Here is a 16,667-nt window from a genome sequence, read left to right on the forward strand (position 1 = left end):
TCTCGCACTGTGCCCTGCGGCGTAGTCGCTCTCACACTCCGGCGTGTCGCCCTCCCTCTCGCACTCCGGCGTGTCGCCCTCCCTCTCGCACTCCGGCGTGTCGCCCTCTCTCTCGCATTCCGGCGTGTCGCCCTCCCTCTCGCATTCCGGCGTGTCGCCCTCCCTCTCGCACTCCGGTGTGTCGCCCTCCCTCTCGCACTCTGCCCTGCGGCGTAGTCGCTCTCACACTCCGGCGTGTCGCCCTCCCTCTCGCGCTCCGGCGTGTCGCCCTCCCTCTCGCGCTCCGGCGTGTCGCCCTCCCTCTCGCGCTCCGGCGTGTCGCCCTCCCTCTCGCGCTCCGGCGTGTCGCCCTCCCTCTCGCGCTCCGGCGTGTCGCCCTCCCTCTCGCGCTCCGGCGTGTCGCCCTCCCTCTCGCGCTCCGGCGTGTCGCCCTCCCTCTCGCGCTCCGGCGTGTCGCCCTCCCTCTCGCGCTCCGGCGTGTCGCCCTCCCTCTCGCGCTCCGGCGTGTCGCCCTCCCTCTCGCGCTCCGGCGTGTCGCCCTCCCTCTCGCGCTCCGGCGTGTCGCCCTCCCTCTCGCGCTCCGGCGTGTCGCCCTCCCTCTCGCGCTCCGGCGTGTCGCCCTCCCTCTCGCGCTCCGGCGTGTCGCCCTCCCTCTCGCGCTCCGGCGTGTCGCCCTCCCTCTCCCGCTCCGGCGTGTCGCCCTCCCTCTCGCGCTCCGGTGTGTCGCCCTCCCTCTCGCACTCTGCCCTGCGGCGTAGTCGCTCTCACACTCCGGCGTGTCGCCCTCCCTCTCGCACTCCGGCGTGTCGCCCTCCCTCTCGCACTCCGGCATGTCGCCCTCCCTCTCGCACTCCGGCGTGTCGCCCTCCCTCTCGCACTCCGGCGTGTCGCCCTCCCTCTCGCACTCCGGCGTGTCGCCCTCCCTCTCGCACTCCGGCGTTCGTTGCTTTCACACTCCGGCGTGTCGCCCTCCCTCTTGCACTCCGGCGTGTCGCCCTCCCTCTTGCACTCCGGCATCTCGCCCTCCCTCTCGCACTCCGGCGTGTCGCCCTCCCTCTCGCACTCCGGCGTGTCGCCCTCCCTCTCGCACTCCGGCGTGTCGCCCTCCCTCTCGCACTCCGGCGTGTCGCCGTCCATCTCGCACTCTGGCGTTCGTTGCTCTCACACTCCGGCGTGTCGCCCTCCCTCTCGCACTCCGGCGTGTTGCCCACTCCGGCATGTCGCCCTCCCTCTCGCACTCCGGCGGGTCGGCCTCCCTCTCGCACTCCGGCGTGTCGCCCTCCCTCTCGCACTCCGGCGTGTCGCCCTCCCTCTCGCACTCCGGCGTGTCGGCCTCCCTCTCGCACTCCGGCGTTCGTTGCTCTCACACTCCGGCGTGTCGCCCTCCCTCTCGCACTCCGGCGTGTCGCCCTCCCTCTCGCACTCCGGCGGGTCGCCCTCCCTCTCGCACTCCGGCGGGTCGCCCTCCCTCTCCCACTCCGGCGTGTCGCCCTCCCTCTCCCACTCCGGCGTGTCGCCCTCCCTCTCGCACTCCGGTGTGTCGCCCTCCCTCTCGCACTCTGCCCTGCGGCGTAGTCGCTCTCACACTCCGGCGTGTCGCCCTCCCTCTCGCACTCCGGCGTGTCGCCCTCCCTCTCGCACTCCGGCATGTCGCCCTCCCTCTCGCACTCCGGCGTGTCGCCCTCCCTCTCGCACTCCGGCGTGTCGCCCTCCCTCTCGCACTCCGGCGTTCGTTGCTTTCACACTCCAGCGTGTCGCCCTCCCTCTTGCACTCCGGCGTGTCGCCCTCCCTCTCGCACTCCGGCGTCTCGCCCTCCCTCTCGCACTCCGGCGTGTCGCCCTCCCTCTCGCACTCCGGCGTGTCGCCCTCCCTCTCGCACTCCGGCGTCTCGCCCTCCCTCTCGCACTCCGGCGTCTCGCCCTCCCTCTCGCACTCCGGCGTCTCGCCCTCCCTCTCGCACTCCGGCGTTCGTTGCTTTCACACTCCGGCGTGTCGCCCTCCCTCTTGCACTCCGGCGTGTCGCCCTCCCTCTCGCACTCCGGCGTCTCGCCCTCCCTCTCGCACTCCGGCGTGTCGCCCTCCCTCTCGCACTCCGGCGTGTCGCCCTCCCTCTCGCATTCCGGCGTGTCGCCCTCCCTCTCGCATTCCGGCGTGTCGCCCTCCCTCTCGCACTCCGGCGTGTCGCCCTCCCTCTCGCACTCCGGCGTTCGTTGCTTTCACACTCCGGCGTGTCGCCCTCCCTCTCGCACTCCGGCGTGTCGCCCTCCCTCTCGCACTCCGGCGTCTCGCCCTCCCTCTCGCACTCCGGCGTCTCGCCCTCCCTCTCGCACTCCGGCGTGTCGCCCTCCCTCTCGCACCCCGGCGTGTCGCCCTCCCTCTCGCACCCCGGCGTGTCGCCCTCCCTCTCGCACTCCGGCGTGTCGCCCTCCCTCTCGCACTTTGGCGTTCGTTGCTCTCACACTCCGGCGTGTCGCCCTCCCTCTCGCACTCCGGCGTGTCGCCCTCCCTCTCGCACTCCGGCGTGTCGCCCTCCCTCTCGCACTCCGGCGTCTCGCCCTCCCCCTCGCACTCCGGCGTGTCGCCCTCCCTCTCGCACTCCGGCGTGTCGCCCTCCCTCTCGCACTCCGGCGTGTCGCCCTCCCTCTCGCACTCCGGCGTGTCGCCCTCCCTCTCGCACTCTGCCCTGCGGCGTAGTCGCTCTCACACTCCGGCGTGTCGCCCTCCCTCTCACACTCCGGCGTGTCGCCCTCCCTCTCACACTCCGGCATGTCGCCCTCCCTCTCGCACTCCGGCGTGTCGCCCTCCCTCTCGCACTCCGGCGTGTCGCCCTCCCTCTCGCACTCCGGCGTTCGTTGCTTTCACACTCCGGCGTGTCGCCCTCCCTCTTGCACTCCGGCGTGTCGCCCTCCCTCTCGCACTCCGGCGTCTCGCCCTCCCTCTCGCACTCCGGCGTGTCGCCCTCCCTCTCGCACTCCGGCGTGTCGCCCTCCCTCTCGCACTCCGGCGTCTCGCCCTCCCTCTCGCACTCCGGCGTCTCGCCCTCCCTCTCGCACTCCGGCGTCTCGCCCTCCCTCTCGCACTCCGGCGTTCGTTGCTTTCACACTCCGGCGTGTCGCTCTCCCTCTTGCACTCCGGCGTGTCGCCCTCCCTCTCGCACTCCGGCGTCTCGCCCTCCCTCTCGCACTCCGGCGTGTCGCCCTCCCTCTCGCACTCCGGCGTGTCGCCCTCCCTCTCGCACTCCGGCGTGTCGCCCTCCCTCTCGCACTTTGGCGTTCGTTGCTCTCACACTCCGGCGTGTCGCCCTCCCTCTCGCACTCCGGCGTGTCGCCCTCCCTCTCGCACTCCGGCGTGTCGCCCTCCCTCTCGCACTCCGGCGTGTCGCCCTCCCCCTCGCACTCCGGCGTGTCGCCCTCCCTCTCGCACTCCGGCGTGTCGCCCTCCCTCTCGCACTCCGGCGTGTCGCCCTCCCTCTCGCACTCCGGCGTTCGTTGCTCTCACACTCCGGCGTGTCGCCCTCCCTCTCGCACTCCGGCGTGTCCCCCTCCCTCTCGCACTCCGGTGTGTCGCCCTCCCTCTCGCACTCCGGCGTGTCGCCCTCCCTCTCGCACTCCGGCGTGTCGCCCTCCCTCAAGCACTCCGGCGTGTCGCCCTCCCTCTCGCACTCCGGCGTGTCGCCCTCCCTCTCGCACTCCGGTGTGTCGCCCTCCCTCTCGCACTCTGCCCTGCGGCGTACTCGCTCTCCCACTCCGGCGTGTCGCCCTCCCTCTCGCACTCCGGCGTGTCGCCCTCCCTCTCGCACTCCGGCGTGTCGCCCTCCCTCTCGCACTCCGGCGTGTCGCCCTCCCTCTTGCACTCCGGCGTGTCGCCGTCCATCTCGCACTCTGGCGTTCGTTGCTCTCACACTCCGGCGTGTCGCCCTCCCTCTCGCACTCCGGCGTGTTGCCCACTCCGGCATGTCGCCCTCCCTCTCGCACTCCGGCGGGTCGGCCTCTCTCTCGTACTCCGGCGTGTCGCCCTCCCTCTCGCACTCCGGCGTGTCGCCCTCCCTCTCGCACTCCGGCGTTCGTTGCTCTCACACTCCGGCGTGTCGCCCTCCCTCTCGCACTCCGGCGTGTCGCCCTCCCTCTCGCACTCCGGCGGGTCGCCCTTCCTCTCCCACTCCGGCGTGTCGCCCTCCCTCTCCCACTCCGGCGTGTCGCCCTCCCTCTCCCACTCCGGTGTGTCGCCCTCCCTCTCGCACTCTGCCCTGCGGCGTAGTCGCTCTCACACTCCGGCGTGTCGCCCTCCCTCTCGCACTCCGGCGTGTCGCCCTCCCTCTCGCACTCCGGCGTGTCGCCCTCTCTCTCGCATTCCGGCGTGTCGCCCTCCCTCTCGCATTCCGGCGTGTCGCCCTCCCTCTCGCACTCCGGTGTGTCGCCCTCCCTCTCGCACTCTGCCCTGCGGCGTAGTCGCTCTCACACTCCGGCGTGTCGCCCTCCCTCTCGCACCCCGGCGTGTCGCCCTCCCTCTCGCACCCCGGCGTGTCGCCCTCCCTCTCGCACTCCGGCGTGTCGCCCTCCCTCTCGCACTTTGGCGTTCGTTGCTCTCACACTCCGGCGTGTCGCCCTCCCTCTCGCACTCCGGCGTGTCGCCCTCCCTCTCGCACTCCGGCGTGTCGCCCTCCCTCTCGCACTCCGGCGTCTCGCCCTCCCCCTCGCACTCCGGCGTGTCGCCCTCCCTCTCGCACTCCGGCGTGTCGCCCTCCCTCTCGCACTCCGGCGTGTCGCCCTCCCTCTCGCACTCCGGCGTGTCGCCCTCCCTCTCGCACTCTGCCCTGCGGCGTAGTCGCTCTCACACTCCGGCGTGTCGCCCTCCCTCTCACACTCCGGCGTGTCGCCCTCCCTCTCACACTCCGGCATGTCGCCCTCCCTCTCGCACTCCGGCGTGTCGCCCTCCCTCTCGCACTCCGGCGTGTCGCCCTCCCTCTCGCACTCCGGCGTTCGTTGCTTTCACACTCCGGCGTGTCGCCCTCCCTCTTGCACTCCGGCGTGTCGCCCTCCCTCTCGCACTCCGGCGTCTCGCCCTCCCTCTCGCACTCCGGCGTGTCGCCCTCCCTCTCGCACTCCGGCGTGTCGCCCTCCCTCTCGCACTCCGGCGTCTCGCCCTCCCTCTCGCACTCCGGCGTCTCGCCCTCCCTCTCGCACTCCGGCGTCTCGCCCTCCCTCTCGCACTCCGGCGTTCGTTGCTTTCACACTCCGGCGTGTCGCTCTCCCTCTTGCACTCCGGCGTGTCGCCCTCCCTCTCGCACTCCGGCGTCTCGCCCTCCCTCTCGCACTCCGGCGTGTCGCCCTCCCTCTCGCACTCCGGCGTGTCGCCCTCCCTCTCGCACTCCGGCGTGTCGCCCTCCCTCTCGCACTTTGGCGTTCGTTGCTCTCACACTCCGGCGTGTCGCCCTCCCTCTCGCACTCCGGCGTGTCGCCCTCCCTCTCGCACTCCGGCGTGTCGCCCTCCCTCTCGCACTCCGGCGTGTCGCCCTCCCCCTCGCACTCCGGCGTGTCGCCCTCCCTCTCGCACTCCGGCGTGTCGCCCTCCCTCTCGCACTCCGGCGTGTCGCCCTCCCTCTCGCACTCCGGCGTTCGTTGCTCTCACACTCCGGCGTGTCGCCCTCCCTCTCGCACTCCGGCGTGTCCCCCTCCCTCTCGCACTCCGGTGTGTCGCCCTCCCTCTCGCACTCCGGCGTGTCGCCCTCCCTCTCGCACTCCGGCGTGTCGCCCTCCCTCAAGCACTCCGGCGTGTCGCCCTCCCTCTCGCACTCCGGCGTGTCGCCCTCCCTCTCGCACTCCGGTGTGTCGCCCTCCCTCTCGCACTCTGCCCTGCGGCGTACTCGCTCTCCCACTCCGGCGTGTCGCCCTCCCTCTCGCACTCCGGCGTGTCGCCCTCCCTCTCGCACTCCGGCGTGTCGCCCTCCCTCTCGCACTCCGGCGTGTCGCCCTCCCTCTTGCACTCCGGCGTGTCGCCGTCCATCTCGCACTCTGGCGTTCGTTGCTCTCACACTCCGGCGTGTCGCCCTCCCTCTCGCACTCCGGCGTGTTGCCCACTCCGGCATGTCGCCCTCCCTCTCGCACTCCGGCGGGTCGGCCTCTCTCTCGTACTCCGGCGTGTCGCCCTCCCTCTCGCACTCCGGCGTGTCGCCCTCCCTCTCGCACTCCGGCGTTCGTTGCTCTCACACTCCGGCGTGTCGCCCTCCCTCTCGCACTCCGGCGTGTCGCCCTCCCTCTCGCACTCCGGCGGGTCGCCCTTCCTCTCCCACTCCGGCGTGTCGCCCTCCCTCTCCCACTCCGGCGTGTCGCCCTCCCTCTCCCACTCCGGTGTGTCGCCCTCCCTCTCGCACTCTGCCCTGCGGCGTAGTCGCTCTCACACTCCGGCGTGTCGCCCTCCCTCTCGCACTCCGGCGTGTCGCCCTCCCTCTCGCACTCCGGCGTGTCGCCCTCTCTCTCGCACTCCGGCGTGTCGCCCTCCCTCTCGCATTCCGGCGTGTCGCCCTCCCTCTCGCACTCCGGTGTGTCGCCCTCCCTCTCGCACTCTGCCCTGCGGCGTAGTCGCTCTCACACTCCGGCGTGTCGCCCTCCCTCTCGCACTCCGGCGTGTCGCCCTCCCTCTCGCACTCCGGCGTGTCGCCCTCCCTCTCGCACTCCGGCGTGTCGCCCTCCCTCTTGCACTCCGGCGTGTCGCCGTCCATCTCGCACTCTGGCGTTCGTTGCTCTCACACTCCGGCGTGTCGCCCTCCCTCTCGCACTCCGGCGTGTTGCCCACTCCGGCATGTCGCCCTCCCTCTCGCACTCCGGCGGGTCGGCCTCTCTCTCGTACTCCGGCGTGTCGCCCTCCCTCTCGCACTCCGGCGTGTCGCCCTCCCTCTCGCACTCCGGCGTTCGTTGCTCTCACACTCCGGCGTGTCGCCCTCCCTCTCGCACTCCGGCGTGTCGCCCTCCCTCTCGCACTCCGGTGGGTCGCCCTTCCTCTCCCACTCCGGCGTGTCGCCCTCCCTCTCCCACTCCGGCGTGTCGCCCTCCCTCTCCCACTCCGGTGTGTCGCCCTCCCTCTCGCACTGTGCCCTGCGGCGTAGTCGCTCTCACACTCCGGCGTGTCGCCCTCCCTCTCGCACTCCGGCGTGTCGCCCTCCCTCTCGCACTCCGGCGTGTCGCCCTCTCTCTCGCATTCCGGCGTGTCGCCCTCCCTCTCGCATTCCGGCGTGTCGCCCTCCCTCTCGCACTCCGGTGTGTCGCCCTCCCTCTCGCACTCTGCCCTGCGGCGTAGTCGCTCTCACACTCCGGCGTGTCGCCCTCCCTCTCGCGCTCCGGCGTGTCGCCCTCCCTCTCGCGCTCCGGCGTGTCGCCCTCCCTCTCGCGCTCTGGCGTGTCGCCCTCCCTCTCGCGCTCCGGCGTGTCGCCCTCCCTCTCGCACTCCGGCGGGTCGGCCTCTCTCTCGTACTCCGGCGTGTCGCCCTCCCTCTCGCACTCCGGCGTGTCGCCCTCCCTCTCGCACTCCGGCGTTCGTTGCTCTCACACTCCGGCGTGTCGCCATCCCTCTCGCACTCCGGCGTGTCGCCCTCCCTCTCGCACTCCGGTGGGTCGCCCTTCCTCTCCCACTCCGGCGTGTCGCCCTCCCTCTCCCACTCCGGCGTGTCGCCCTCCCTCTCCCACTCCGGTGTGTCGCCCTCCCTCTCGCACTGTGCCCTGCGGCGTAGTCGCTCTCACACTCCGGCGTGTCGCCCTCCCTCTCGCACTCCGGCGTGTCGCCCTCCCTCTCGCACTCCGGCGTGTCGCCCTCTCTCTCGCATTCCGGCGTGTCGCCCTCCCTCTCGCATTCCGGCGTGTCGCCCTCCCTCTCGCACTCCGGTGTGTCGCCCTCCCTCTCGCACTCTGCCCTGCGGCGTAGTCGCTCTCACACTCCGGCGTGTCGCCCTCCCTCTCGCGCTCCGGCGTGTCGCCCTCCCTCTCGCGCTCCGGCGTGTCGCCCTCCCTCTCGCGCTCCGGCGTGTCGCCCTCCCTCTCGCGCTCCGGCGTGTCGCCCTCCCTCTCGCGCTCCGGCGTGTCGCCCTCCCTCTCGCGCTCCGGCGTGTCGCCCTCCCTCTCGCGCTCCGGCGTGTCGCCCTCCCTCTCGCGCTCCGGCGTGTCGCCCTCCCTCTCCCACTCCGGCGTGTCGCCCTCCCTCTCCCACTCCGGCGTGTCGCCCTCCCTCTCGCACTCTGCCCTGCGGCGTAGTCGCTCTCACACTCCGGCGTGTCGCCCTCCCTCTCGCACTCCGGCGTGTCGCCCTCCCTCTCGCACTCCGGCGTGTCGCCCTCTCTCTCGCATTCCGGCGTGTCGCCCTCCCTCTCGCATTCCGGCGTGTCGCCCTCCCTCTCGCACTCCGGTGTGTCGCCCTCCCTCTCGCACTCTGCCCTGCGGCGTAGTCGCTCTCACACTCCGGCGTGTCGCCCTCCCTCTCGCACTCCGGCGTGTCGCCCTCCCTCTCGCACTCCGGCGTGTCGCCCTCCCTCTCGCACTCCGGCGTGTCGCCCTCCCTCTTGCACTCCGGCGTGTCGCCGTCCATCTCGCACTCTGGCGTTCGTTGCTCTCACACTCCGGCGTGTCGCCCTCCCTCTCGCACTCCGGCGTGTTGCCCACTCCGGCATGTCGCCCTCCCTCTCGCACTCCGGCGGGTCGGCCTCTCTCTCGTACTCCGGCGTGTCGCCCTCCCTCTCGCACTCCGGCGTGTCGCCCTCCCTCTCGCACTCCGGCGTTCGTTGCTCTCACACTCCGGCGTGTCGCCCTCCCTCTCGCACTCCGGCGTGTCGCCCTCCCTCTCGCACTCCGGTGGGTCGCCCTTCCTCTCCCACTCCGGCGTGTCGCCCTCCCTCTCCCACTCCGGCGTGTCGCCCTCCCTCTCCCACTCCGGTGTGTCGCCCTCCCTCTCGCACTGTGCCCTGCGGCGTAGTCGCTCTCACACTCCGGCGTGTCGCCCTCCCTCTCGCACTCCGGCGTGTCGCCCTCCCTCTCGCACTCCGGCGTGTCGCCCTCTCTCTCGCATTCCGGCGTGTCGCCCTCCCTCTCGCATTCCGGCGTGTCGCCCTCCCTCTCGCACTCCGGTGTGTCGCCCTCCCTCTCGCACTCTGCCCTGCGGCGTAGTCGCTCTCACACTCCGGCGTGTCGCCCTCCCTCTCGCGCTCCGGCGTGTCGCCCTCCCTCTCGCGCTCCGGCGTGTCGCCCTCCCTCTCGCGCTCCGGCGTGTCGCCCTCCCTCTCGCGCTCCGGCGTGTCGCCCTCCCTCTCGCGCTCTGGCGTGTCGCCCTCCCTCTCGCGCTCCGGCGTGTCGCCCTCCCTCTCGCACTCCGGCGGGTCGGCCTCTCTCTCGTACTCCGGCGTGTCGCCCTCCCTCTCGCACTCCGGCGTGTCGCCCTCCCTCTCGCACTCCGGCGTTCGTTGCTCTCACACTCCGGCGTGTCGCCATCCCTCTCGCACTCCGGCGTGTCGCCCTCCCTCTCGCACTCCGGTGGGTCGCCCTTCCTCTCCCACTCCGGCGTGTCGCCCTCCCTCTCCCACTCCGGCGTGTCGCCCTCCCTCTCCCACTCCGGTGTGTCGCCCTCCCTCTCGCACTGTGCCCTGCGGCGTAGTCGCTCTCACACTCCGGCGTGTCGCCCTCCCTCTCGCACTCCGGCGTGTCGCCCTCCCTCTCGCACTCCGGCGTGTCGCCCTCTCTCTCGCATTCCGGCGTGTCGCCCTCCCTCTCGCATTCCGGCGTGTCGCCCTCCCTCTCGCACTCCGGTGTGTCGCCCTCCCTCTCGCACTCTGCCCTGCGGCGTAGTCGCTCTCACACTCCGGCGTGTCGCCCTCCCTCTCGCGCTCCGGCGTGTCGCCCTCCCTCTCGCGCTCCGGCGTGTCGCCCTCCCTCTCGCGCTCCGGCGTGTCGCCCTCCCTCTCGCGCTCCGGCGTGTCGCCCTCCCTCTCGCGCTCTGGCGTGTCGCCCTCCCTCTCGCGCTCCGGCGTGTCGCCCTCCCTCTCGCACTCCGGCGGGTCGGCCTCTCTCTCGTACTCCGGCGTGTCGCCCTCCCTCTCGCACTCCGGCGTGTCGCCCTCCCTCTCGCACTCCGGCGTTCGTTGCTCTCACACTCCGGCGTGTCGCCATCCCTCTCGCACTCCGGCGTGTCGCCCTCCCTCTCGCACTCCGGTGGGTCGCCCTTCCTCTCCCACTCCGGCGTGTCGCCCTCCCTCTCCCACTCCGGCGTGTCGCCCTCCCTCTCCCACTCCGGTGTGTCGCCCTCCCTCTCGCACTGTGCCCTGCGGCGTAGTCGCTCTCACACTCCGGCGTGTCGCCCTCCCTCTCGCACTCCGGCGTGTCGCCCTCCCTCTCGCACTCCGGCGTGTCGCCCTCTCTCTCGCATTCCGGCGTGTCGCCCTCCCTCTCGCATTCCGGCGTGTCGCCCTCCCTCTCGCACTCCGGTGTGTCGCCCTCCCTCTCGCACTCTGCCCTGCGGCGTAGTCGCTCTCACACTCCGGCGTGTCGCCCTCCCTCTCGCGCTCCGGCGTGTCGCCCTCCCTCTCGCGCTCCGGCGTGTCGCCCTCCCTCTCGCGCTCCGGCGTGTCGCCCTCCCTCTCGCGCTCCGGCGTGTCGCCCTCCCTCTCGCGCTCCGGCGTGTCGCCCTCCCTCTCGCGCTCCGGCGTGTCGCCCTCCCTCTCGCGCTCCGGCGTGTCGCCCTCCCTCTCGCGCTCCGGCGTGTCGCCCTCCCTCTCGCGCTCTGGCGTGTCGCCCTCCCTCTCGCGCTCCGGCGTGTCGCCCTCCCTCTCGCGCTCCGGCGGGTCGGCCTCTCTCTCGTACTCCGGCGTGTCGCCCTCCCTCTCGCACTCCGGCGTGTCGCCCTCCCTCTCGCACTCCGGCGTTCGTTGCTCTCACACTCCGGCGTGTCGCCATCCCTCTCGCACTCCGGCGTGTCGCCCTCCCTCTCGCACTCCGGTGGGTCGCCCTTCCTCTCCCACTCCGGCGTGTCGCCCTCCCTCTCCCACTCCGGCGTGTCGCCCTCCCTCTCCCACTCCGGTGTGTCGCCCTCCCTCTCGCACTGTGCCCTGCGGCGTAGTCGCTCTCACACTCCGGCGTGTCGCCCTCCCTCTCGCACTCCGGCGTGTCGCCCTCCCTCTCGCACTCCGGCGTGTCGCCCTCTCTCTCGCATTCCGGCGTGTCGCCCTCCCTCTCGCATTCCGGCGTGTCGCCCTCCCTCTCGCACTCCGGTGTGTCGCCCTCCCTCTCGCACTCTGCCCTGCGGCGTAGTCGCTCTCACACTCCGGCGTGTCGCCCTCCCTCTCGCGCTCCGGCGTGTCGCCCTCCCTCTCGCGCTCCGGCGTGTCGCCCTCCCTCTCGCGCTCCGGCGTGTCGCCCTCCCTCTCGCGCTCCGGCGTGTCGCCCTCCCTCTCGCGCTCCGGCGTGTCGCCCTCCCTCTCGCGCTCCGGCGTGTCGCCCTCCCTCTCGCGCTCCGGCGTGTCGCCCTCCCTCTCGCGCTCCGGCGTGTCGCCCTCCCTCTCGCGCTCTGGCGTGTCGCCCTCCCTCTCGCGCTCCGGCGTGTCGCCCTCCCTCTCGCTCTCCGGCGGGTCGGCCTCTCTCTCGTACTCCGGCGTGTCGCCCTCCCTCTCGCACTCCGGCGTGTCGCCCTCCCTCTCGCACTCCGGCGTTCGTTGCTCTCACACTCCGGCGTGTCGCCATCCCTCTCGCACTCCGGCGTGTCGCCCTCCCTCTCGCACTCCGGTGGGTCGCCCTTCCTCTCCCACTCCGGCGTGTCGCCCTCCCTCTCCCACTCCGGCGTGTCGCCCTCCCTCTCCCACTCCGGTGTGTCGCCCTCCCTCTCGCACTGTGCCCTGCGGCGTAGTCGCTCTCACACTCCGGCGTGTCGCCCTCCCTCTCGCACTCCGGCGTGTCGCCCTCCCTCTCGCACTCCGGCGTGTCGCCCTCTCTCTCGCATTCCGGCGTGTCGCCCTCCCTCTCGCATTCCGGCGTGTCGCCCTCCCTCTCGCACTCCGGTGTGTCGCCCTCCCTCTCGCACTCTGCCCTGCGGCGTAGTCGCTCTCACACTCCGGCGTGTCGCCCTCCCTCTCGCGCTCCGGCGTGTCGCCCTCCCTCTCGCGCTCCGGCGTGTCGCCCTCCCTCTCGCGCTCCGGCGTGTCGCCCTCCCTCTCGCGCTCCGGCGTGTCGCCCTCCCTCTCGCGCTCCGGCGTGTCGCCCTCCCTCTCGCGCTCCGGCGTGTCGCCCTCCCTCTCGCGCTCCGGCGTGTCGCCCTCCCTCTCGCGCTCCGGCGTGTCGCCCTCCCTCTCGCGCTCCGGCGTGTCGCCCTCCCTCTCGCGCTCCGGCGTGTCGCCCTCCCTCTCGCGCTCCGGCGTGTCGCCCTCCCTCTCGCGCTCTGGCGTGTCGCCCTCCCTCTCGCGCTCCGGCGTGTCGCCCTCCCTCTCGCACTCCGGCGGGTCGGCCTCTCTCTCGTACTCCGGCGTGTCGCCCTCCCTCTCGCACTCCGGCGTGTCGCCCTCCCTCTCGCACTCCGGCGTTCGTTGCTCTCACACTCCGGCGTGTCGCCATCCCTCTCGCACTCCGGCGTGTCGCCCTCCCTCTCGCACTCCGGCGGGTCGGCCTCTCTCTCGTACTCCGGCGTGTCGCCCTCCCTCTCGCACTCCGGCGTGTCGCCCTCCCTCTCGCACTCCGGCGTTCGTTGCTCTCACACTCCGGCGTGTCGCCATCCCTCTCGCACTCCGGCGTGTCGCCCTCCCTCTCGCACTCCGGTGGGTCGCCCTTCCTCTCCCACTCCGGCGTGTCGCCCTCCCTCTCCCACTCCGGCGTGTCGCCCTCCCTCTCCCACTCCGGTGTGTCGCCCTCCCTCTCGCACTGTGCCCTGCGGCGTAGTCGCTCTCACACTCCGGCGTGTCGCCCTCCCTCTCGCACTCCGGCGTGTCGCCCTCCCTCTCGCACTCCGGCGTGTCGCCCTCTCTCTCGCATTCCGGCGTGTCGCCCTCCCTCTCGCATTCCGGCGTGTCGCCCTCCCTCTCGCACTCCGGTGTGTCGCCCTCCCTCTCGCACTCTGCCCTGCGGCGTAGTCGCTCTCACACTCCGGCGTGTCGCCCTCCCTCTCGCGCTCCGGCGTGTCGCCCTCCCTCTCGCGCTCCGGCGTGTCGCCCTCCCTCTCGCGCTCCGGCGTGTCGCCCTCCCTCTCGCGCTCCGGCGTGTCGCCCTCCCTCTCGCGCTCCGGCGTGTCGCCCTCCCTCTCGCGCTCCGGCGTGTCGCCCTCCCTCTCGCGCTCCGGCGTGTCGCCCTCCCTCTCGCGCTCTGGCGTGTCGCCCTCCCTCTCGCGCTCCGGCGTGTCGCCCTCCCTCTCGCACTCCGGCGGGTCGGCCTCTCTCTCGTACTCCGGCGTGTCGCCCTCCCTCTCGCACTCCGGCGTGTCGCCCTCCCTCTCGCACTCCGGCGTTCGTTGCTCTCACACTCCGGCGTGTCGCCATCCCTCTCGCACTCCGGCGTGTCGCCCTCCCTCTCGCACTCCGGTGGGTCGCCCTTCCTCTCCCACTCCGGCGTGTCGCCCTCCCTCTCCCACTCCGGCGTGTCGCCCTCCCTCTCCCACTCCGGTGTGTCGCCCTCCCTCTCGCACTGTGCCCTGCGGCGTAGTCGCTCTCACACTCCGGCGTGTCGCCCTCCCTCTCGCACTCCGGCGTGTCGCCCTCCCTCTCGCACTCCGGCGTGTCGCCCTCTCTCTCGCATTCCGGCGTGTCGCCCTCCCTCTCGCATTCCGGCGTGTCGCCCTCCCTCTCGCACTCCGGTGTGTCGCCCTCCCTCTCGCACTCTGCCCTGCGGCGTAGTCGCTCTCACACTCCGGCGTGTCGCCCTCCCTCTCGCGCTCCGGCGTGTCGCCCTCCCTCTCGCGCTCCGGCGTGTCGCCCTCCCTCTCGCGCTCCGGCGTGTCGCCCTCCCTCTCGCGCTCCGGCGTGTCGCCCTCCCTCTCGCGCTCTGGCGTGTCGCCCTCCCTCTCGCGCTCCGGCGTGTCGCCCTCCCTCTCGCACTCCGGCGGGTCGGCCTCTCTCTCGTACTCCGGCGTGTCGCCCTCCCTCTCGCACTCCGGCGTGTCGCCCTCCCTCTCGCACTCCGGCGTTCGTTGCTCTCACACTCCGGCGTGTCGCCATCCCTCTCGCACTCCGGCGTGTCGCCCTCCCTCTCGCACTCCGGCGGGTCGGCCTCTCTCTCGTACTCCGGCGTGTCGCCCTCCCTCTCGCACTCCGGCGTGTCGCCCTCCCTCTCGCACTCCGGCGTTCGTTGCTCTCACACTCCGGCGTGTCGCCATCCCTCTCGCACTCCGGCGTGTCGCCCTCCCTCTCGCACTCCGGTGGGTCGCCCTTCCTCTCCCACTCCGGCGTGTCGCCCTCCCTCTTCCACTCCGGCGTGTCGCCCTCCCTCTCCCACTCCGGTGTGTCGCCCTCCCTCTCGCACTGTGCCCTGCGGCGTAGTCGCTCTCACACTCCGGCGTGTCGCCCTCCCTCTCGCACTCCGGCGTGTCGCCCTCCCTCTCGCACTCCGGCGTGTCGCCCTCTCTCTCGCATTCCGGCGTGTCGCCCTCCCTCTCGCATTCCGGCGTGTCGCCCTCCCTCTCGCACTCCGGTGTGTCGCCCTCCCTCTCGCACTCTGCCCTGCGGCGTAGTCGCTCTCACACTCCGGCGTGTCGCCCTCCCTCTCGCGCTCCGGCGTGTCGCCCTCCCTCTCGCGCTCCGGCGTGTCGCCCTCCCTCTCGCGCTCCGGCGTGTCGCCCTCCCTCTCGCGCTCCGGCGTGTCGCCCTCCCTCTCGCGCTCCGGCGTGTCGCCCTCCCTCTCGCGCTCCGGCGTGTCGCCCTCCCTCTCGCGCTCCGGCGTGTCGCCCTCCCTCTCGCGCTCTGGCGTGTCGCCCTCCCTCTCGCGCTCCGGCGTGTCGCCCTCCCTCTCGCACTCCGGCGGGTCGGCCTCTCTCTCGTACTCCGGCGTGTCGCCCTCCCTCTCGCACTCCGGCGTGTCGCCCTCCCTCTCGCACTCCGGCGTTCGTTGCTCTCACACTCCGGCGTGTCGCCATCCCTCTCGCACTCCGGCGTGTCGCCCTCCCTCTCGCACTCCGGTGGGTCGCCCTTCCTCTCCCACTCCGGCGTGTCGCCCTCCCTCTCCCACTCCGGCGTGTCGCCCTCCCTCTCCCACTCCGGTGTGTCGCCCTCCCTCTCGCACTGTGCCCTGCGGCGTAGTCGCTCTCACACTCCGGCGTGTCGCCCTCCCTCTCGCACTCCGGCGTGTCGCCCTCCCTCTCGCACTCCGGCGTGTCGCCCTCTCTCTCGCATTCCGGCGTGTCGCCCTCCCTCTCGCATTCCGGCGTGTCGCCCTCCCTCTCGCACTCCGGTGTGTCGCCCTCCCTCTCGCACTGTGCCCTGCGGCGTAGTCGCTCTCACACTCCGGCGTGTCGCCCTCCCTCTCGCGCTCCGGCGTGTCGCCCTCCCTCTCGCGCTCCGGCGTGTCGCCCTCCCTCTCGCGCTCCGCGTGGTCCCTTCATTTTCTAAGTAATGAAATAGCCAATGCATAAGCACACTTGCCAAAAACAAAGATGGCGGCGTGAGCTGGGGTCATGTGACGTGTGTCGGTCGCTACGGTAACCGTACAGCAGGGGAGAGTGACGGCCAGACGGGCGCATGCGCAGAGCTGTGCAGGAGCCTCGCTGACACCTCACCAGGATGACGCAGTTCCGGGCTGGATGCTCCGCAGCTGGTGACCAGTGACAGCCGGAGCCGGTACCGAGAGCAGCGGCTGCTGAGTGACACCATGGCCTGTACCCTGCTGGAGTTCTGCCGCTTCCAGGACATAAAGCCGGTCAGGGACTTCCTGTTCCCCGGGCTCCGAGAGGAGAGGAAGATTCATGGTGAGTCCTGGGTCTAATGTCTCCTCGTATGCAGTGCTATATACACTAATATATATATATATACATCAGTCCACCCCCAGAGCATTGTACAGAGGCTCCATATCCTCGTATACAGCGCTATATACACTAATATATATATATATACATCAGTCCACCCCCAGAGCATTGTACAGAGGCTCCATATCATCGTATGCAGCGCTATATACACTAATATATATATATATACATCAGTCCACCCCCAGAGCATTGTACAGAGGCTCCATATCATCGTATACAGCGCTATATACACTAATATATATATATATATACATCAGTCCACCCCCAGAGCATTGTACAGAGGCTCCATATCATCGTATACAGCGCTATATACACTAATATATATATATATATACATCAGTCCACCCCCAGAGCATTGTACAGAGGCTCCATATCATCGTATACAGCGCTATATACACTAATATATATATATATACATCAGTCCACCCCCAGAGCATTGTACAGAGGCTCCATATCATCGTATACAGCGCTATATACACTAATATATATATATATACATCAGTCCACCCCCAGAGCATTGTACAGAGGCTCCATATCATCGTATACAGCGCTATATACACTAATATATATATATATACATCAGTCCACCCCCAGAGCATTGTACAGAGGCTCCATATCATCGTATACAGCGCTATATACACTAATATATATATATATATATATACATCAGTCCACCCCCAGAGCATTGTACAGAGGCTCCATATCA

At 70.5% G+C, this 16,667-nt stretch overlaps 1 protein-coding gene across 1 annotated transcript in view; it reads left to right on the forward strand.

Moving 5' to 3' along the window:
* The first annotated feature begins 15,664 nt into the window (after positions 1–15,664).
* Positions 15,665–16,667, forward strand: part of LOC148502558 (rab3 GTPase-activating protein non-catalytic subunit-like) — a 242,351-nt gene continuing 241,348 nt past the window's right edge. Inside the window, exon 1 of the mRNA XM_088449690.1 lies at positions 15,665–15,904. Within this exon, the coding sequence (XP_088305816.1) occupies positions 15,808–15,904 (97 nt within the window). The 5' untranslated portion in view covers positions 15,665–15,807. The remainder of the gene's footprint in view (positions 15,905–16,667) is intronic.

The sequence above is a fragment of the Taudactylus pleione genome, unplaced genomic scaffold, assembly GCF_031769625.1.
Source record: "Taudactylus pleione unplaced genomic scaffold, aTauple2 ptg000491l, whole genome shotgun sequence".
Taxonomy (NCBI): domain Eukaryota; kingdom Metazoa; phylum Chordata; class Amphibia; order Anura; family Myobatrachidae; genus Taudactylus; species Taudactylus pleione.